Source organism: Leishmania infantum, chromosome 35, assembly GCF_000002875.2.
Source record: "Leishmania infantum JPCM5 genome chromosome 35".
Lineage (NCBI taxonomy): Eukaryota > Euglenozoa > Kinetoplastea > Trypanosomatida > Trypanosomatidae > Leishmania > Leishmania infantum.
In genome coordinates this window covers 861569-881477 of record NC_009419.2, presented here as the reverse complement: position 1 = coordinate 881477, position 19909 = coordinate 861569, and the positions used below count along the sequence as shown (strand labels likewise).

General features: G+C 55.0%; 7 protein-coding genes across 7 annotated transcripts; all 7 read right to left on the bottom strand.

Annotated features, from left to right (window-relative positions):
- Positions 1-161: 161 nt before the first annotated feature.
- Positions 162-1616, bottom strand: LINJ_35_2210 (conserved hypothetical protein; the record flags this gene model as incomplete). The annotated part of the gene is made up of 1 exon (XM_003392761.1): positions 162-1616. The coding sequence occupies one exon, from the start codon at positions 1614-1616 to the stop codon at positions 162-164; it is 1455 nt and encodes a 484-aa protein (XP_003392809.1).
- A 2144-nt stretch (positions 1617-3760) lies between these two features.
- On the bottom strand, positions 3761-4849 carry AAH (adenine aminohydrolase; the record flags this gene model as incomplete). The annotated part of the gene is made up of 1 exon (XM_003392760.1): positions 3761-4849. One exon carries the CDS (start codon positions 4847-4849, stop codon positions 3761-3763), a length of 1089 nt encoding a protein of 362 aa, XP_003392808.1.
- A 1194-nt stretch (positions 4850-6043) lies between these two features.
- LINJ_35_2190 (conserved hypothetical protein) lies at positions 6044-7366 on the bottom strand (the record flags this gene model as incomplete). The annotated part of the gene is made up of 1 exon (XM_003392759.1): positions 6044-7366. One exon carries the CDS (start codon positions 7364-7366, stop codon positions 6044-6046), a length of 1323 nt encoding a protein of 440 aa, XP_003392807.1.
- A 700-nt stretch (positions 7367-8066) lies between these two features.
- On the bottom strand, positions 8067-9704 carry LINJ_35_2180 (conserved hypothetical protein; the record flags this gene model as incomplete). The annotated part of the gene is made up of 1 exon (XM_003392758.1): positions 8067-9704. One exon carries the CDS (start codon positions 9702-9704, stop codon positions 8067-8069), a length of 1638 nt encoding a protein of 545 aa, XP_003392806.1.
- Positions 9705-13705: 4001 nt separating this feature from the next.
- On the bottom strand, positions 13706-15217 carry LINJ_35_2170 (hypothetical protein, unknown function; the record flags this gene model as incomplete). Its single annotated transcript, XM_003392757.1, has 1 exon — positions 13706-15217. One exon carries the CDS (start codon positions 15215-15217, stop codon positions 13706-13708), a length of 1512 nt encoding a protein of 503 aa, XP_003392805.1.
- A 1057-nt stretch (positions 15218-16274) lies between these two features.
- On the bottom strand, positions 16275-17084 carry LINJ_35_2160 (hypothetical protein, unknown function; the record flags this gene model as incomplete). Its single annotated transcript, XM_003392756.1, has 1 exon — positions 16275-17084. One exon carries the CDS (start codon positions 17082-17084, stop codon positions 16275-16277), a length of 810 nt encoding a protein of 269 aa, XP_003392804.1.
- A 1458-nt stretch (positions 17085-18542) lies between these two features.
- Positions 18543-19160, bottom strand: LINJ_35_2150 (putative vesicle-associated membrane protein; the record flags this gene model as incomplete). Its single annotated transcript, XM_003392755.1, has 1 exon — positions 18543-19160. The coding sequence occupies one exon, from the start codon at positions 19158-19160 to the stop codon at positions 18543-18545; it is 618 nt and encodes a 205-aa protein (XP_003392803.1).
- Between the last annotated feature and the right edge of the window lie 749 nt (positions 19161-19909).

Here is a 19909-nt window from a genome sequence, read left to right as displayed (position 1 = left end):
GAAGCGCCTTCGCTCTCCCTCGATCGATATGTATTGCCACGTCCATCTCATCCCACAAACTTTAACACGACGAGAGTAGGAGCAAGGTTCAGCAGAGAAGAGTTGTCAAACATCGCTGCTGCCTCCTCACAGATTGTATGGGGGGAGGGAGGTTGTGCGGCTCATTGCGGGGCCGCTTCGTCTTGCTTCTTCGCGGTCATCTCATTCTCCGCCTTCAGCGCCGGCGTGACTCGTGCCATCATCCACCTTTGATATTCCTCTATGTTTTTCGGACGCTGCGCGTGTGCCGAGACGCAGTTGACACCACTCTCCGGGCCGTACTCCCCGCTGCAGAGGTAGTAGCCTCCCTGTACCATACCCGTGTCCTCCACCGCTGCCTTGAGAGTCGACTGCGCAGACTCGATCCATGTCTTGCCGAAGACCAGGGAAGGGTAGTAGAAGAAGTAGTCGAGCACCCACGGCGCGAAAATGTCACGGTATAGGTAGGTGGTGATGATGCCGGGGTGAGTGCAGGCGACGAAAATCTTGAGTTGGTCCTGTCGGTCTGTCTCTGGGGTTGCAGTGACGCTCTGGGTAGAGTCTGCGGTGGTGCACTTCGCTGCGGGTTTGCGCAGCGCAGGCGTCTTCGCCGCAGTCTTTGGGATGAAGCGCATCGTCGCGACCTGCCGGGCCAGGAGTCGCGTGTTCCACATTACACAGAGCTTGGAAAGGCCATAGTAACCAACAAAATTGGCCCAGCTGTAGTCGCGAATGTAGTACGGGCCGCGTGCAGCTTTGCCCTCTTTCGCCTCACCACAGCCGCCTCCGGGAAGCACTTCGGCGGCCCGCTCATCGAGTCCGCGGATCATCTCGAGCGGGTTGTAGCGAGCTTGACGGCCAGGGCCCAGGAAGGTGTGGCAGCTCGACGCCACGTTTACGATGCGCGACGTGACCGACGTCTTCTCTGCCGTCTCATCCAACAAAGGGAGCATCAGCTGGGTGAATAAATACGGGCCCACTGCATTCGCGGCGATCATGCACTCCATCGACCGCCACGCCCTGGACGATGCCGCAACAGATGCACTGCCTGTCTTCAACTCCTCCACTTCACCAACAAAGTGCAGATGTCGATGCAGCGCGCCAGCCGCCATGATGAGGAGGCCTACCGGCAGGTGCGCCTTCATTGCCGCCAGCTCCTTCACATAGGCGCGGATAGACGCATCCGAGCGCAGGTCAACGGTGCCGAGCACCTTCACCGAACCCTTCGCGTTGCACTTCTGCAAGTGACGCTCTATAGTCTTTTTGGAAAAAAGGAGCCGATCGGTGTTGCGTGCTGCGAGCACAACGGTCCATCCGTGCTCTGCGAGCTGCATTGCCGTGCTGTAGCCGACGCCGGAGGTGGCCCCAACGACGAGCGCTATGCGGCCCGTATAGTCCACACCGGAGGGCCACTGGCACACCTTACCCTTGGCAGCCGTTCGACATGCGAAGATACAGCTACAGATGAACACGAGCACGTCGGCGACATTCGGATTGCGAGCCCAGGTAATGTTCAAAAAGTAGAAGGCGCCATACACAAGTCCACACAGCACCATCGAAGCCAATGCCGCCACCTCGGATGAGAAAAGATGGAGCATTTTCACGTTTTGGTTCTGTGGCGCCTTCAGCGGCTCTTCGATAGATGCTTAGGTGTGGATAGAAGCAGAGGGAGCGGTGTGGCTGCATGTGCACCAAAGGGACAGCAGCGACCAACAAAAAAAAAGGTTTAGAAGTCTGAGAAGAACGTCAACGATACGAGCTCGATTATGTCAATGGAGAAGCGCGCTAACTGTGTACGCGCAGATATGCACACATGCAGTGTAAGCGGCACGGAAAAAAAAAGACGGAGGTCAGAGTGTGGATATGTGCACGCGTGTGCGGAAGGCGCCGCTGTTGTCGCTGTGCCGATAAAGACGACCCGTCCACGATGTACTATACACTCATAAGTGAAGCAGAGAGAGAAGCCGAAAGAGAGGAGAAAAAAGGAAGGAAGGCAAAAAGGGGGCAATGTGAAAGTGAGAGAGGAGGGATGTCTGGCGAGCGAAATGCCGCACTTAAAGCACGCCTTTCACTTGTTTCTTTGCCAATTGGCGTAGGTTCATTCCTGCGCCAACGCACATCCGCGCATACGGATAGAAAGTGTTCAAACAAAACGAAAAAGGATAGCTACTCTGCAGAAACCCAAAGAAGGGCTAGCGCGAAATCGAAGAACTTGCTTTGTATCCGTTTAGTGTGTACCTGGGCGAAGTTACCCTACGGCGCCGAAAGACGCGGTGTTATTGCGCGCGCAGATGAGCAAAAAAAAAAGAGACAATGCCGTGCGCTATTACTACATTCCCCACCTATATCCGTTTCACGTCACAATGACACCCTGAGAACAGCGAGAAGAGCGCCGGTCTCACTGCCTCCATTCCGTTTATTTTTTTGGTGGTGGTGGTCTTTTTGTTCATTTCGCTGCTGTTGTTCGCTTTTCCTCTTATTCTTGTCCCTCCCCCTCAATCGCTCGCCGCACGCGCAGAACCAGAAGAGGAAGCAAGGGCAAGAGAGACCACATTATCCGGGAAGACGAATTGAGGTGAAAAAAAGAAACGAAACATATATGATCAAGATGAGACGGAAAAGACAGCGGCGTCAAAACCCACAAGCGAATGGGATGACTAATGGGGTGCAGAGAAGGAAGGGAGCCGCAATTCACTCGAGCGCTCGTAGATGCCCGCGTGTCACTCACCTATGCCCATCCCCAATACGATCGGGCAGCACCAACTTGGACTGGCCTAGACAGAAGCACCACTACAGAGGTGCACATCCACATATTCAGGGGCAGCCGCAGTTTATTAGGAGGAAGAATAGAATAAATCACAACGGAATTAGTAGCAAGAGCAAAGAAACAGCGCTGAAAGGAGACAAATACAATCAGAGTAACGGCACTGCCAGTGGCAACTCAAGAAGCCGTGCACGCGGAACGTGGCCGTTGGCTTACGGCAGCACCGTTTCTGGAGAGCATTCCGCTTCAGTCCTTTGTTGGCGCCCTCTCAATCTTGTTCTTTCATCGCCCTTTTTTTTTTGCAGATGCCCACGCCTTCATGTTCCATTCAGTGACTCAGCAGACCCATACCAACCTCATCTGCCAGCACTCGCGTGTCTGTGCCCGTGTGTAACAGCCCGTGTACCAAAGGAAAAAAATATATATAAAGAGTTATGCAAGCGGAAGACGACGAAAAAAAAAAACGAAAGGTCAACAACGAGAGAAGCTGGAGACTGCCTCCTCCGCTCCTTTCTTTTTTTCGTCTGCAACACAACCGTTGATGCATCGCCACAGAGAACTGGGATCTAAAAACATAAAAGGACCGAAAACTAATAATAAAGCAAAAACATTTTTTCAACGAATAGAAGGGAGCGAACGTAAACGATTCGCCCCGCGACAGCTTCTCCTCCTGTTCTTTCTCTATGGAAAAAGAAAAAGGAAACCGAGAGAGGGGGAGAGAAAGAGGAGAAACACAAAGGAAAAGAGAAGGGGCAAGATGCTCTCATTCTGAACATGTATCGCGCGTGCGTGGAAAAATCCTGACGGTGATGATAGTAATAGAAATACGATGAGCAATTTAAAAGATAAGAGTGCACAAGGGGACCTTGTGAAGAGTGGAAGGAGCAGCACACACACGCATATATATAATACTAAATAAAAATGCCCTCGCCGCCACAGCTTGCTCCGCCAACCACAGCTCATACCCCCTTCAAGGCCTCATTCATACGTCCCCCCGCACACGTCCTTGAACACCTTCTCCACCCTCTCCTCGTACGCGCGCTTGCGATCTTCGGCGATGAAGCTGCTGCAGAACGAGTTGAGCACGAGCTGCTTCAGCGTGGCCGGGGTGAGTCGGCCCGTCTCGGCGAGAATGCGGAAACTCTCTCGGATGTCGCCGCCAAAGTAGGCCGGATCATCTGAGTTGATGGTGACGCAAAGCCCCTCTGTCAAAACGAGGTCCATCACCACCGCCCCGCACGTCGCGCGATCCTGGAAGACCTTGAGGGCTACGTTCGACGTCGGGCACACAGTCAGTGGAATTCGCTTCTCACGCAGATCCTTGCACAGCGCCTGGTCCAGACGCGCGGCCACACCGTGGTCGATGCGGTCCACTGCCAGCATGCTCATCGCATCCCGCATGTACCCCGGTGGACCTTCCTCACCTGCGTGCGCCACAAGGAACGGCACCTTCAGCTCTTCGTGGCAGTAGCGGTAGAGCCGCGCGAACTTCTCCGGCGGGTTGTCCAATTCTGAAGAGTCCAGCCCCACCGCTACAAACGCCTTCGCTGCGAATAACTCACGGATGTACTGACCGTTGTCGGGGTGCATGTCATCGCGCACGAGTGCAAAGCACTCCTCCTCGGAGAGATGACGAAGGAAGCTAAAGATGAGCGCTACACTGACTCCAAACTCGGCCTCACCGCGGCGAAACCCCTTCATGAGCCCGTCGTAGAGAACGCGAAATGTAATGCCGCGGCAGAGGTGACCTTGAGGATCGAAAAAGGGCTCGGCGTGAGTAACGCGACTCTCGTGCATCACACGCGTGTAGGCGTATGCCAGGTCCGCAAAATCGTCCTCGGTGATGAGGACAGACATGCCTTCATAATAGAGGTCCAGAAACGACTGCAGATCAGTAAAGTTATAGGCCGCGCGGACCTCCTCCACCGTCTTGTACGGAATCTGCACCCCATTCCTCTTCGCAAGCTCAAAGAGCAGTTCTGGGCTCAGTGTTCCCTCAATGTGCACGTGCAGCTCTGCCTTTGGCAAAGCCTCTATGAGGCGATGAAGAAGGGTCGCATCAGCCATCGTTGCGCGCTTCCGTGCAGATGTGAATACTATTAACCTTCAGTTCCACGTAGAGGTGTGGGAGCTCACACTTATGAAGAAGGGGGAGAATAAAAATAGGAAGTGTGTGTGTGTGTGTGTGTTGGGGGAGGGGGAGCACTGAAAATAACGTCAGTAAAGCACAACTCAGTACCAGTGTAGCAATCAGCCTTCTCACTCGTGTGCAAACGCGCGTGTAGGTGGATAGGGGGAACATATAAGCGTGCGTGTGAAAGGAGAGCGTTGAAGCAGGGAAGTCGGAGAAGGAAAGGGAAGGCGATTGGCGCCGGAGAGGTAAAGGTCACGGTCGCGCCAGCTGAGGGAGCTAGGGGGTGATCAGCACGCGAGCACATGGGGCAACTGCGTTTATAAGATGTGGGTGTGTGCCAAAACCTAGTTCGCAAGGGGTGGGGCACGCTCTCCTGACCCTTGGTAAGTCGCTGACCGGAGATAATATTGCAGGCAGTGTGACACCAATGCCAGCCGAAGAGAGGCGCCCTTCCTCACGCTATTTTATGAGTCATTCCGTTTTTATTCCTGCTCGTCTTGTCCTTCGTATTCCAGGGCAATATGCCTGATATCATAAAAACAAAGCAGGTGCATACGAAGCGCTACGCTGAACTAGAAATTGCCTGCCTTCGTCACTTCTCCTTTCCTTCCAGCAAACGCTCGAAGAAAGGATGAACACCGCATTCAACGTCTACACGTGCAAGAGGAGACGAGGGCGAGAGAGAGAGAGGGAGAGGGGGGGGGGCGTTGTCGACGAGAGAAAACAGGGCATCGAGCGCAATGATCGGTAAAAGAAATTTGGGAGAAATACAGCAAGCAAACCCCTTCGCACCACAAAAGTGAATTCTCGGGGCTGAAACGAAAAAAAAAAACGCTTTGGCCCCTGCACTTGTGGTGGGGAGATCGAGAGAACAAACCACGCGGGCCAACAATGCAAACGTGAAACGGACACAGGCACGTCAAAGACGAAGTAGGGAGAGAGGCGGACGAGACGTACAAACATACGAAGATGATGACAGCGCAGAATGTTTGCCGCCACCACATGGCGATGCACAAGAGAGGAAGATAAAAGCCAGAGACGCCGCCACCAAACCACCATACGCCGTGTTGACCCTGTGTAATGTGGTGAAATGCACTTCTCTTTTCATTACGGCAACTCCTCACGATTTAGGCGAGGCCGACTTGCTGCCGACCCCACTGCAAAATCGCCGCTGCCTCACTCACGTCCCAGCCGTACGCACGCAGCATACTCGTCGTCTGGTCCGCGCACTCCACGAAGTATGGGCTCACCGCATCCGCGTTCGTCGTCGGTTTCTCGCCAGACGGCGACACCAACTCCAACTCTGTGCGCGGGCACATGGCGCAGTGCAGCGTCGTCTGCGCACCCTCCTCTGCGGTCTTTAAGAACAGCAGCGACGCCCATGAGAAAATCATACCCACAAAGCCGCCCATGATATCTCGAGAGAAGTTGGTAGCGACACAGCCGGGGTGCAGCGAGCAGGCGTATACACGGTGCGCCTCGTCCTTCACGTCGCGGTAGCGGCGCGCAATCATGTGGGCGTGGTAGGTGTTCAGTAGCTTGCTGATGCCGTAACGGCCAAAGGCGTGCTGAGTCGAAGAAGTCTGAAGCGGACCGCTCGACTTGCCAGCACCCTGGTTGACCTCCTTCAATGCATTGAGCAACTTTCCCGCAATGAGGCCGTTGCATGTGGGAAATGCCCTAATCGATCTCCACACACTAAAGCGGCCGGGAAGAAGGAGAGACTGTGCAAAGCGGTGCGCTTCACTCGAAACATACACAACGCGGCCGCCGTTCCTCTCCAGCACAGGCAGCAACAGTTCCGTCAGCAGAAACGGGCCGAGGAAGTTCATGGCAGTGTGCAACTCTAAGTTAGGATGAAGACGAGAGAAGCCCAACGCCTTGCGCATGCCGCCTGCGTTGTTCACCAGCACCTGCACGTTGCGCTGCGCGTATTTCCTTGCCACCCACTCCGCGAATGCGCGCACACTGTCGAAGTCGTCGCACTCCACCGGCAGGTGGCCCTCCACGAGCACTGACGCCGGAGAGTGCTCGTACAGTTTCGGCTGGGCACGACGGCGGCGCTTCGCTTCCTGCTGAATCCGCTCAGCCGTCTGCTGTGTCAACACAGCCGACCGGCACGTCACCACAACCTCGTAGCCCTCCACAGCCAGACCCACAGCAGTCCAGTACCCGATCCCGCTGTTAGTTCCCGTCACGATCGCCACTGGACGCTTCGCCAGCGGCATGTCACGCGACATCACAAAGCGGGCCTGTGCCTGCTTATCCGCAGTGTCCGCATCCGTCACGGGGCGTGCGTGATTCACGGCGCCCCGCGCCAGCAGCCGGCTCGCTACAATCCACAATGGAATAGCGGCAGCGAGGAAGCGGCGGGGAATAAAGAAGCAAGCAGCGAAAGTCGCCGCACCCACAAAAAAGGCACTTGTCTCGCTCTTGTACCCGAGCTTCATTTTCTCGCCTGCTTCTCTTTGGTCCTCGATAAAAATAACCCGGTATAATTATGGGTGAGCGTTGTGTAGCTGCTTCTGACCGCTGGGGTGAAAAGCAAGAGAGGTTAACTGAAGCGCGTTGAAGACGACTCACAGAAAAAAAGATGTGCGTGTGTGTGTGTTCGCTTGGTACGAGAGTATTAAGTGCAGCACAGGACACAAAAAAAAAAACGAAGGGAGAATATGACTATTAGAAGCGTTTGCGAGGTCGAGTTCGTCCTTGTGTAGCCCCCAGTTACTAGATGCTGCACAGAAAAGGAAACAGACCTATACATGCTGCTTTCGCGAAGTCGCACAGCCTTTCATGGCACGCAAAAGTGTTCCGCCCACAGCGACATCTGATTGCCAGAAACGTATTTCAGTATTTTCCGCTGTCTTCAAGCGTTCATCTGCGGTTCCATTGGACTTTATCGCAACATTTGTAACGGCGGTAATTTCTGTGGCTGCAATCAAAGTGCATTGTGTAAGAAGGGGAAAAAACTGATCAGCCATCGCGTCCTTCCAATCTGAAGTTTCCTTTTCTTTTTGCGATTCAGCGCTCCATCTTACAGATCCGACACACCGTCGAAATCGGCAGAGCGCCATTAACAAACATCCACCAGTACATCAATCAGGGAAGCAGAGCAAGAAGTCGACCTGACGAGCTTTGTGATGGAGAGCCTTACAGTGGCCCGCGAAGATCGCGAATGCGACGCTCCTCCGAACTGGCTGGCGGCTCGCGAGCACTCTTCCGTTTTAGCTCTTCGTAGTCTCCCTCATCCCAAACCTCATCTCCCTCGGCGTACGTCAGCACCACCGACGGGTCTTTCAAATGCCGCACATAATGCTCCACCAAAAAGTGATCGCGGTATCGCTGCGCAGCAACACGCAGTATTTCGGACATTCCTTCTTCACTGTTCTCTTCCTCAGCGAGAGCCTCGTCTGCCTTGCTGAAAGAGACAGATGCAGCTGCGGAAGGGTCATCAGCGCTGCCACTTGCAAAAGGCACGCCATCAGAGTCGGCCATCATAACACTAAGAGACTCAGCGGTAAAATTGTCTACCCTCGGTGAGGGCGGCGCGTCAGATACAACATTGTCGTCACTCTCGCACTCAGACGTATCTGCTGCGGCTAAGGTATCGCTTGACGAATTCGCTGGCGACAGAAGAAGAATTTCGCCAATGTGGACAAATGGTGCCCCTTCGGCACCCGTGATAGGAAGCTCTACTAGCGGGTCGCCCGCTAGTACTAACCGAATCGGATTAATCGCTGCAACGTAGCGCTCCAACGTCCCTTGCAACGATTTCGGTGCGCCGAGAGAAATCGTATTCGACACCTCGAACCCCCGTTGAGTGAGCAGGAGTGACAGCACCAAGCCTACCGCCCCGCCAACAGCGTGGCCAATCACAACGGTGCTGCGCGTCGGATGCAGCGGAGAGTCGTGCAGAAGAGCGTCACAAATGCGAGTTGCCATAAATAGGTACTGGCTGTGAAACATCGTCTTCTGAACCTCCTCACTTTCGCTTATCTCCACACGTTCTACTTCCTGCGCCCACTCGTAGCTGCCCGAGTCGCCCCCATCCTGCCGGGTGCAGCAAATGTACACCACTTGTTTGTTGTAAGTCTCGTCCACTTCGACCACTAAGTGATCACGACCAACGCGAAGATGCACAGCAGATACACCACTTCGACTGCCAATTATAGACTCTGTCACTTGCCAAGGCGTCAGATAAGTCAGTGAGCTCACCCGATTTTGCTCGCCCACAGCTGTGCGATGAACAAGTAGCAGTCGCTCCGCATATGGCAAGAGCGCCTGCAGCATGATCCGATTTTGACGCTCGCTAGTCATGTCCTCTGCAACTTCGTTGTGAGAAACTTTCTTAGCTTCGTGCTCAAGAAACGAGAGAATGCTTGACTCCATCATTTGCTGATACGACCAGTTCCCAACACCGGCGGAGAGGACCTGAAGCACAGATGTAAGTTGCACATTGCCCGGCGCCATGTAGAGAGCCTTGGCAAGGGCGCGAGTACGATCGATTTGCATGGATATGTACCTTTGATACTGCTGTAGTAGTTTTGCTTGGGCACGGCCACCTGCCGCACCGCGCCGCTTTTTCGACCCCTGATCGCTGGCGCGCCGCTCCAAGGTTCGCAGAGCATTTGCAAGCTGGCGATTCTGCTTGTCTGCTTCCTGACCAAAACGCCGCGAGACGTAGTCCAGTAAACCTGAACTGTTGTACAGCGTGCATTCCCGTGCCGACCGTGACGCAGCGCGATAAAGTTCGCGGTACACTCGTATGGACTCCAGTCGAAGCGACATACTCGCATGCTAAAAGTTGAAATCTGGAAATAAGAGTCACCACAGGTTCTGCTTTCAAGAGAGTTGAATAGACAATGACAAAAAGGGGAGAGAAGCATGACGAATTTTAGGGAAGAAAGAGGTGTAGGCACCCCAACGCATAATTTTCTATCAGTCATTGAGACCGCGACTTGCAGAAAAAAAAAGCAGCGCTGATAAGCATTGTCTTCTTCGAAAGCTTTTTCACTGCATGCGCATCGAGTCGAAACTTTCAGACGAAAGAGAAAGACAAAGGACGATGCATGCGGCACACGTCAGTTAGCGCTAAGGTTTTCCTTTCCCTTATTCGGGGAGAAATCAGTTTTCTTTGTGTGTAAGTGGGCTTGTTCATTCTCCGCCATAGAAGACACGAATCAAACTGAAATGCACCCCGCATGCTAAAGGCCCCCTCGCGGCGGCAAGCGGCTGCAGACATGCGCTGGCGCAACCCCCGCCAAGCCATCCCAGCACGGCCCCTGCCTCGCAGGTCGCCTCAGTGCGGCTCCCCATGAGGCAGGCCGCCACCTGGTGCTTTGCTTGGTGTGATACTCAGGCTCTCCACACCAGTAGAGCATTCAGGTACAGGCGAGGCAGGTTTGAGTCACGCTGGCACGTTGCCCATCACACGGCTGGCGCAAGCGCGTTCACTGTCGCAGATCACTCCGATGCAGCATTATCTAGTACCTCACCGCCAACATATCTGTGGCCATGCATTGCTCTGACCTCCCCGTGTCGTAGGCACTCTACCCTGTCACCGCCAGAGGTGGCTCTGCAGTAGCAAGGAGAGGAGCTGCCTAGCGCCCACATAGAGTTGGGACTATCCCTGATACTACGCTGAGGTGTCTCCCGTCATCAGGGGGTTAGACTGCAACCGAGAGTGGAAAGAGCCCCAAACGAGAGAACGATACCCAAAGATAAGCATGATGTATTCCAATATATGCTCCCAACTTGGCCTAGCTGGTGAGTTCCCTATCTCCGTTGAAGACCATACCGATCTGGTATCCTTCCACTCGTGCTCACGATAGCACCACAACTGAATAAGTAGACTTCGGTATCCCCCTTTTCCCGTCATCCAAGGATTCCTGTTGCAGTGGGTAAACAAGGGTGTGGGTGGGGGCGAATGAAATGCTTAAAATGACTCTATTTCTTCAGATCTGAAACGAATAGAGAGACGAAAATGGGGCAAGGACAAACGTTCGGTGGCGCATTGAATTGGAATTGTGGAGAGCACGTTGACTCACTCCTCATAATCATATTGTTTTTCGAGCAGCCCCCTTTTATTCCCTGTCTCCAGCTTTCAAAAAAAAAAATTCCGCCCAGCGTCAGCTAATAACTTCTTGAGCGCGAAGAAACGCAGAGTGGAATAAAGCAGATATTGCAAGCTGGACACGAGTGTGAATGCAAAACTGACTGCAAAAAGAAGAAAACTGCTGAGCAGAGGAAGTTCCCTTCAGTTGCCAATCATAAAAAAGGATGACGCTAAGGCCGAGAGTCAGGTTATTTGAAGCTTACATTGCAGTCTTTACGAGCATTGATCCACGAAGAGCCATGGGATGGATTTGCAAATGAAAAGAACGAAAACGTTTTTTTTTGCTGGTAAGTGATATCTCTGTCCAGCACACGCATTGAGAGTTGAAAGACGACAAAGTACTCGAGTCACCAGATGTGGCGCCTAGCATGCTTGTGAGATACCACGTACAGACACCTTAGCTTATTGTGTCCCGAGCTCCAGGCCCCAGGTTGCTTTTGCTTTCTAGCGCGCATGCGCGGGTGGCGGAAAAGGAAAATACTGGCATGAGGTGCTTCGTGCAGTAGTCGCGTCGAAAAGCACAATCAGTTGGAAGACCGAGCACTTGCTTTCTGAGGCGTGCCCATCCACCAACACGCAAAAAAAAAAAGGGATGTTGAGCCGCCAAGACAAATCAACTCGTATTAGGCTTTCTCTTTCGCGGCACCCACCAATTCAGTGAATCTCATGAAAGTGCGCTGCGTCACCGAGTGCACTCAACGCAGCAGTTCTCAACGAAGGAAGACAGCATAGTCGGCTCTTCTTGGTACACGAGAAGTTCCAGTAAGCTGTTGGCTCTGTGGAAGCTGGTGGCTCCAGCGCAGCTCTGTCGTTCCACTAGCTCTTCAAGGATCTTCAGACAAAACAACACATAAAAAACACCCATTTGCACGGGGTGGAATGCACAATGTTAGGATGTTCCATCCACAACAAAGAATCATGTTTGAGTCTGCTCAGTCTGGATGGCGCTTTGTGCGAACTTGTGGGTGAAAAAGACATATGGAAGCTGAAAGACAGTATTGCCAGGGACTATGTCAGCAAACTGAGTGCAACTTACACCTTTGTCGCATGTTGGCAGTCGGATGAAAAAATGAGGTGGTCTCACTAACGCCGTTCTCAAGCCGAGACATTCCGGGGTCGCCCATTCAACAGAGCTTGAGGTAATGCGACTGCGACAAGTGAACAAAAGCATGCAAACAGACTAGCCATTTCACCCCCCCCCCAAGAGTCGCAAAGAAAAAGGCATTCGCACCTATAACAATGCCTTACTCAGCCGAAGCCCTGGGGTAACCTTTGCAACATTAGATTGAAGCTATGATCCCCAATTCTGGGGACACTTGGGAAAAAAATGGAAAGTTTTCCAGGAAGCACTGCAGCTGAGCCCACTAGTTCGAAAGTTCCGCACGCCGTCACCGATAAGCGCTTGACTTCCCAGATGGCTTCCACACAGAGGCACGTCCATCACAACATCTTGCAAAGCATGTGATGAAAGAGCAAAAAGCGCTGCGCTGATATATGTCGTCTCTTGCTTCGCACTTGGAAATGCCGATTGACTAAGTTTGTTGGTTGGCCTGCAAGAGTAGAGGCCATTGGGTGCTATCAGCGTCGGTTTTGATGAGTAAAAGTACCGCTGTTCAGCGCGGCAGCTGCTCTCTGAGGGTGGTGGTGCCAACGAGTATGCCACGCTTTTAGGCATGCTTGTCTATAAAGTTCGCGTTGACATCGCATCTCGCAAAGCACAAAGGGCCCGCAATCGGGCGTTAGCAGCGGGTATTCAGTGGCATTATCTTGAAAGATTGTCCAATTACCATAGTTTACTACCTTTTAGCGACGGCAACGCGACCGAAGACAGAGTTTCTGCACCGCCCTGCACCACAGTAAGAAAGCCATAGAATGTGGGCATTGTTTTTTTTTTCGCATGCCTGATCCACCCGAGCTGAAGCCTCACAACGGTGCGCCTGGGCGAATCTAGAACAGCACAGATAGCGACGCACTCAAACTTTCGCTGCTTTTTTTTTGCAGACTATGAAGCTGATAGAAGCGTAACGTCGAGACTGCTCAGGCGCCACGCTCCCAGAGTACCAAAAGCTTGTTGCCCCATCGACGAGTACCCAGGGTTTGACCTGCTGCAACGCTACGCGCCCAAGGGAAGCTAAAAGGGGAAGCGTTAACCAAAAAGCACTTGCTCCTTCTGAAACGTCTTCTGCGGCAGTTTGGCCTTGCCGTTTTGTTGCTCAGCGCCTTGGTTTTCGTTCGTGCCTTCCTTCGGCGGATCTGTTGGAGGGGTGGGGGCCCGGTTCGGTGTAAGGGCCAGGCGTCTCCGACACAGGGGAGGGGGGGCGGTGTGTCGCTGCGGATGTCGGCGGGTGGGGTCTCCGGTAATGTTGCGCCGGGGCGGCCCGCGGGGCGGTTCGGGTGGGCGGGGTTTGGGGCGTGGGCGTGCTCGGTTGGCGGGCGAGACGTTCGTCGCGGCGCCACCCACCTGCTCGCCCCTTAGGCGGCAGCGCAGGGGAACGGCCCCGGCCGGGCGGGGGTGGGCGGGCGCCGCGACTGCTGAGCGGCGGCGGAAACGGGACCCCCGTTTGCGATTTTTTTTGTCGAGTGCGAACGGAAAATCAGCAGTTCATGGCGGCGCAAGAACACGCGGAAGAGGTGGCGCCTGGTACGGCGCGGCGCCGAGCGGGCTGCCTACTAACTAGTAGTCGTCATCCTTCAGATCCGATTCATGTGCGAAGCACTCTCCCGGGAGAAGCGGGATTGGCATCGAGTCGCTTGCTGCAGCGCACTCGCACTCACCGTGTGTCGCCGGGCCGCTCAGGGGCCACGCAGACCAGAAGAGAGATCCGTCGTAGATATGCCATGGATAGGTGTCCTCCTCCAGCTGAAGCACTTGCGCGACGATGTGCGGGTGGTTCTGACACCATACGCGCATGGCCACTCCAAGCAGCGAGGAGAGCACGACGTGCGGCTCACTCAGTTCATACTCAGCCTCGGCGGAACGCAGGCCCGAGGATTCATCAGAGCCTTCTGAAAAACCGGCCCTAGAGGGGTAGAGAAGCTGCACGGTGCAGTGCCGTTGTCGCCACTTTTGTTGCTCCGCAGCGACGGCTTCGGCATCCTTGCCTGCGGCGCCATCCTCTACTTCTGGGTAAGGCTCACTCTGACACGCCAGCGGGCTTTGGACGAGGAAGACCCACTGAAACCACTCGCAGCCGACGACAAAAGAGGCGCTGCTGCTCTCCAAGCCGCTGCCGCGCGTACCGCCGTTGCTCGCGTCAAGGTCGATGCTGAGGAGCAAATCGGGCACCTCTGTTCCGCTGCCGTCGCGTCCGCATTGAATCACAAGGGAGAAGGGCGGTATACCGATTGGGCCGGTCGCGGCACGGTGCACCGACTGTCGTGCCACGACGGAGGAGGGCGCCATGGTGCTGTCCTCATCGTGCAGAGCATACACTGGCGTGGCCATTCCCTCGCCACCTTCCTCTGCAGCCTCGCTACAGAGTCGCTTGTACACGGCGTCGTATTTGCTGTGGCACACGTCCTCGGCCAGGCGGCGCACCTGTGTCAGTGTCGCAAGCCATGCAGGGGAATCGCAAGCGGCGGAGCCTGCCGCGGCATGCATCTTCTCACTCTCCGCCGCCTCCACGCTCGTGTTCTCGAGCCAGTCTTTGATAGAAAGCTGCACCCTGTCCACGACGGTGCGGTGCTCGTCGGCGGGCTCGCGATACTGGCGCGCGTTGTCGAGGATGGAGGCGACAATGGTGGCCCACTCCGGGCTCAGCCGCGAGGCGGCCGGCGCCTTAAATATTGGTACCTCGTCCATCTCAAAGTTTCTCGTGCTCCAGTCCCGCGAGCTCAGCTCACTCGCCGTGATGGACGAGCTCGCGCTCGCCTGCTGCTGAAGGCGACTTGTCGAGTTTCGTCTTGCACGAGTACTTGCGCAGTTTTGCTTCGGTTCCCGCGCGAGAGGAAGCCCGTGAATGCCGTTCAAGACCCCACCGGCTTGCTCCCCGCCGTACTCGCGGATGCGCGGATTGGTCAGGAGCGTGCTCAGCACTGCAAGCATGTCCGCCATCGAGATGTCCGAGAACCGTTTGCGCACCTCCTCGGTCGCGAACTGCAGCTTGAGATCGTCCAGCGCAGCGGGGCTCCTGACGCTGTTGGAGGTCGGCCGAAGCGGTGGCGCAGAGGGCGTGGAAGCAGGCATTCTGCACGTTTGTGGGTGCTAAAGGCGAAGACGGAAAGCCGATGCACACCCATGCACCCAATCAACGGAAAGGGCTCTCTAACAAGTTAACAACAAAAGCGGCACACAAAGACTGACAAAATTGAGAAAGACGTGGAAGACGAAGGGGCGGCTAGGCGGGCAAAAAAAGTCAATGATGGCACTGCTGCGGTGCGTGGTGTGGCCGGAATGCGTGCATGTGTGTTGCGTTGATCGAGCGAACAGATGACACGGCATCGAAAATCGCGCGTACGCCACGTCGACCGTAGCAGCGGCCTCAAAGGGGCACACGTTCGGAGGCCTGTTGCGTCGTACCCAATCCCTGAGATGCCGGCAAGCAACAATCCTAAAAGAGTCAAATCCTACGACTAGCTCCTCCGAGCGCTTCGGGGCAGAGGGAAGGCAGGCAGCAACAGACAAGGAGCAGCAACAACCGTTATCCACGACAAAAAAAATGAAAGGAGGAAGTGGTAAGATGAGAAGGGGAAAGAGCAGCAAAGGCGTACGCTAATGAAGACGGCAACAATGCAACGATGGCTACCCTTTTTCGAGTTTGTGTGTGTGTGTGTGTGTGTGTGGTTGCGTTCTGTCACCTGTTTGATGCTCATGCGCGAACGCACCCCAGGCATGAAAAAAAAATGCGTGAAGGTATCAAGGATTTGAGGAAAATGGGATGCATGATCGGTTGGCAAGAAAAAAAAACGCAAGCGAAAAGCCGTTAGTGTCCTGCCATCATGGTACTGGGGGAAAGGGAGGAGCGCTCAACTCACGCTGTCCTCATGCATCGTGGCTATCCGTATCGTAGCTTTTTCAGCCATGCAAGTTCATCAGACGCCAAGTCGCTGATGTGTTTCGTCATTTTTCTCTTCGGCTTTGAGCAGCGACTGTGCGTCGGCATCGCACCTCGGCAGCCCCCCACCCTCAAAAAAAAGTACACATACGTAGCAATCCAACACATCATGCTATTCGTCTTCTCTTGCAACGTTGTTGGGAGAGGACGTCTACGCACGCACGCGCACAAGAGACATGGCAGACGCGCTCAGCTTCCATACAGTGCTTTCTCGATCGCCTCGTCAAATTTATCTGTTGGCAGCACCAGGTCGTACCGCGCAAGGGCGCGCTTCACGTCCTGCACCTCATCAGCCTTACTGCGAGCGCGGTGCCATTCGCTGCTCGACAATTTCTGTCCAAGCGACCGTTCGAAGTCCACAAAGTGAAGGGGGGCCGTAGTCGTGTCTAGCTGCTGCTGTGTGGCTGCATCTGATGCAGCGGCGGTTGGCTGAAAAGTGGAAGCCGGGGCAGTGTTCAACGGCCGCTGCTCTTGAAGCGTAGTGTGGCTGGCAAAGGCGGGTGTCGTCCTTGCCGAAAACGGCTGAGGCGGCACCGCAGCCGCCGCCAAGGGAGAAGCCGCGAAAACCGAAGGCGCAGGTGGTGGCGGAGACACTTCGACAGACGTAGCGAGAGCGCCGAACGCGCTGCCCCCACTTCCTCCACCAAGCGACGCAGCCGCGGAGGGCGAAGTGGCGGCAAAGGTGCCGCTGCTGCCGGTGGCAGCAGCAACTGGCGGCTCTGTCTTCACGTCATCCTCCAGAACGCCGCTGCTACCGTGATCGTCTTCCTCCTGCTCCTCTCTCTCCGGTTCCTCCTCCGCCTCCTTGCCGTCGGCGTTCTCGTCTCCGCCAGAAGAGTCGCTGGAGCAGCGATCGCTCTCCTCCTCTTCCTCCTGCTCCTCTCCCTCCTCCCAGTCTCCCTCATCAAGCTCCGACTCCTCGCCGCTGCACGGGTATGCATCCGCACCGTGGCGCCCTAGCCACCCTGCGCCATCGTCTACTTTGGTAGAGTGACTCATTGCCGCACAGGGCCAGCACGCGTGCCTTGGCGCGCCTGCAGTCAAGCAACGGCGGTGAGCTGGTGGATACGCAGCTGACTTTCATTCCGGTGACCGTGAGATAAATTGTTGTGTGCGTGTGTGTGTGTGTGTTTTTCGAGTGTGAGGCATCGTGCGGTAAAAGGGAACGGCGCGGAGTAGGTGCGTATGGAAATGGATGATGGTGAGATGGGAAACAAGCGCGCGTAGGAGAGGATCCGAAGCAGCCACAAGTACGTTGCTGTAAAGAAGCGCGAGACTCGACAGAGTTTCTTCTGAGGGAACTGCGTGAAAGGACGGCAAGAACTGCTGATAGAGGCGCAGACGTCCTCCTCGGGACGTGCTGAACGTGTTTGGTGGTATACGACCAACACCCCCTGCATCACCCTCATTCATTCGAAAAAAAAAAGAACGTCCATGGCGCTGGAGTGAGAGAGCTCAAGCTACCGGGGCCTGCGCAGTTCAATTGAGTGTTTCTTTTAGTCTCTTCACAGAGCATCCATAGCTGATAGGATAGCAACCAAAGAAGTACAACAATAAGGGTAATGCGCATCGAGTGTGACGGGCGGGGAAAAGGGGGAGGGGGATGGCGGACACGGGAATAAACGGGCTGCAAGAGTCTATCGCCTGCACCCCAACTTCATGCTCCTTTTTTTTTCTACCCCTGCGCAGTTGAGCCGCGCACTGCTCCCCCCCCCTTTTTCCCTGCGAGCCACGCGAGGGGTAAGCGAGGGTACACGCCGGCCCTGCAGTGCCGATGTCCATCCACATCCGAGCAGGCACTATCGTCATTCAGCGAAGCGCACGATCGCGAGGTGACACAGATGCACAAAGGGAAGCGCGAAAGCACATCACCGTCCCCCTCTCCAGGTGCAACCACTCGCGCGTGTTGGTGAGTGCGTGAGCGGGGACTTTGGCCGGGAAAACGCTGCCCAACACCATCCAAGTCTCATTTGGGGAGAAGCTGACGGGAGGGAGGGAGGAGGAGGAGGGGGCGAACAGGGAGCCCTCCAGGCGCCTCTGCGTGTATGTCAGGTCGATGAAAAGGGTCATCAAACGGCACAAGCTGAGAGGAAACGAAGCACAGAGAGAGAGATGCGCACACGTACATGATTCCCGGATCAGCGACACATCAGCAGACAACACAGACACGGATGGAGAAGAAAAAAAGCAAAGTGCTGAAGTAAAGAGGAGGGGGAGAAAAAGAACGAGGAAAAGGCAACGAATTCACGTAGAACGCGTGGCAGCCACTGCGGCCACGGCAACGTCTGGCTCCCTCCAAAAAAAAAAAGAGAACCAGAGAAAGCAAAGATGTTTTCCCGCGCACAGGCATACCACTTGCCGTTTTGCACACAGGCAAGGTACGCTGCGTGTCCCACCTACGCTCCTTCACTCTACAGTGCTTCCTCGCCAAGTAGCGATTGCCCCTCCATTTCCACATCACATGACTGCGCAGCACCCCGAGTTTGTCTGCTTTGCTTGCGTGTAAAATGTCTTGCTAGCCATGCCAAGATCCTCGCTCTGCGCCACCAAGTCGTCGATTTTCTGTCCCCGTTCGATGATTTGGTCAATCGCGTTGTACATGATCACCTTTGTGTCCTCGATGTCACGCTTGATGCGCAAGATCTTGTCTACCTCCTCCGGCTTCTGATACTTCTCCAGTGTCTCGTTGATGTGGGGCCAGTGCAGAAACTCATCCGCCTTGCCCCCCACGGACTCGTACTTACCGCGGAACGTCTGCTGGAACTGCAGCATCAACTCCGTCAAGAGCGTGAAGGCGACACGCGCGTTGTACTCGATGTCGCTCACTGCGATTGCCACGAGACCGTCCAGCGTCGCATGCGCATACACAACATTGCCGTTTTCTGTGATCTGCGTCTTGGCGCCGAGAGCCACCCGCTTAGCCACTGTTCGGGAGAGAAACACAATGAATTCGCGGGCAGAACTGCGCTGGAAGAAGCCGAACGAGCTGACGTCGACAGCGCTACAGCAAATGACCGGGTCCTTCTCGACACCCGGCGGATGGGGCTTTAGAATCAGCAGGCCATAGAGCTTCATGATGTAGCGGAGAACAACAACCGAATAATAACGGCACAAAAGAAAGCAAGCGAACGACAACGGCAAACAACGCACAGGGATACTGGGTTGGCTTTTGGGACACAACAAGTTGCGGACGAAGATCGGCGTTGCGGGGGAGTAGACGTATGCGTCAGCAATGGTGAGCATAAAAACAGAGGGAAAAGAGGGAGAGAAAGCGACGATGAAGAGCACTAGGCCAGCGGTCGAAGTCGACGGAGGCCACTTTTGGTGGAGACAGAGACACAGTGGCCGGGCGCGCCTGCTTGTGTTTGGGGCGTTGCATAGCGCGCGAGGGACTTCCTCCCTTCTGTATCACTCACTGCCGCATTCGCCCCCTCACCGTAATGCAGAGCGCACCCCCTGAATTGCCTTGCAGAGATACACGAGTGGTTTTCGTTGCCATTCGATATGCTCGTGGAGCATCACGGCATCCTGTATGTCGTCTCTTTTTTGAGGGGCAGAAGGGGAGGGGGCTGCCATTCATTGCCGATTTCCTGATTGAAAGTGGAAAGATGCTCAGCGGGGATGGGGGAATTCAGGGGAACGCGCCACTTCGGCCACAAACGCGGTGCGCAGACGTCTCGCACGGCCTCACCGGTTTGTTGCCCATCGAGGGGCATCACGCTTCTTTGAGATGCTCGATAGATTTATGGACGACTACCCCGCTAGTGCAGTCTCGGGTAGTACCCCCATCCGTAGCCACTCCGTTTCTCTTGTCAGCTAGAGGA